The 1,160-nt window shown below is 46.6% G+C and overlaps 1 protein-coding gene across 1 annotated transcript in view; it reads right to left on the minus strand.

Moving 5' to 3' along the window:
- LOC108291815 (solute carrier family 2, facilitated glucose transporter member 3-like) overlaps nt 1–474 on the minus strand; it is a 33,689-nt gene extending 33,215 nt beyond the window's left edge. Inside the window, 1 exon segment of the mRNA XM_037732735.1 lies at nt 400–474. Coding sequence (XP_037588663.1) covers nt 400–474 — 75 coding nt within the window.
- Nucleotides 475–1,160: the final 686 nt, after the last annotated feature.

A 1,160-nucleotide genomic window follows, 5' to 3' on the forward strand; every position in this document is an offset into this window, starting at 1 on the left:
GGGGTTTCACCATGTTGACCAGGATGGTCTCGATCTCTTGACCTCGTGATCCACCGCCCTCGGCCTCCCAAAGTGCTGGGATTACAGGCTTGAGCCACCGCGCCCGGCCCGAAAACATTTTTTTTTTAACAGAATATTTTAATATTTGAAAAAAGCTTTAGAGAAAAAGCGTCCTTTTATTTGTTCCCAACAGTGTCCCCTCTTCCTTCCTCCATGGATCTGCTTATTCAGGACAGCCCAGATTCTTCCACCAGCCCCAAAGGCAAACGACCCACTGCTGCAGAGAGTAGCGCCACAGCAAAGGAAGACAAGGTCCCGGTCAAGAGACAGAAGACCAGAACTGTGTTCTCTTCCACCCAGCTGTGTGTGCTCAATGACAGATTTCAGAGACAGAAATACCTCAGCCTTCAGCAGATGCGAGAACTTTCCAACGTCCTGAATCTTGGTTACAGACAGGTAGGATTGTTTTGTCATTGCAATAAGATGAACAAAAATTAGGCTAATTTGCATGGCTAAGATCTCTGTGGAAGCATATAGATGTGTGTGCTGTGTGTCAGCACATCGGCTCTTGCAAATAATTTACGTATGAAGAGGAAATGCTTTCATAACTATCTTTTATTTATTTTTATTTATTTTGAGACAGAGTTTCGCTCTTGTCATCCAGGCTGGAGTGCAGTGGCGCAATCTGGGCTCACTGCAACCTCCACCTCCTGGGTGCAAGTGATCCATCCTTCCACCTTAGTGTCCTAAGTAGCTGGGACCACAGGTACACATCATGACACCTGGCTAATTATTTTTATTAATTTATTTATTTTTCTTTTTTTTACACGCATGCGCACACACATGAGCATGCATGAGTGCGTGTGCACACACACAGACACACTAGCATGCACACGTGCACACACACACAACCCCCCCATTTTTATTTTTGTTGAGATGGGGTTTCACCATTTTGGTAAGGCTGGCCGGAGCTCCTGGGCTCAAGCAATCCACCCACCTTGGCCTCCCGAAGTGTTGGAATTAGAGGTGTGACACATGGTGCCTGGCCAGAAATAAAAGTTAGCAATATTTTAGTCCCAGCTACTCGGGAGACTGAAGCAGGGGAATTGCTTGAATCCGGGAGATGGAGGTTGCAGTGAGCTGAGATCACGCCGCTGTAC

The sequence above is a fragment of the Cebus imitator genome, unplaced genomic scaffold, assembly GCF_001604975.1.
Source record: "Cebus imitator isolate Cc_AM_T3 unplaced genomic scaffold, Cebus_imitator-1.0 Scaffold469, whole genome shotgun sequence".
Lineage (NCBI taxonomy): Eukaryota > Metazoa > Chordata > Mammalia > Primates > Cebidae > Cebus > Cebus imitator.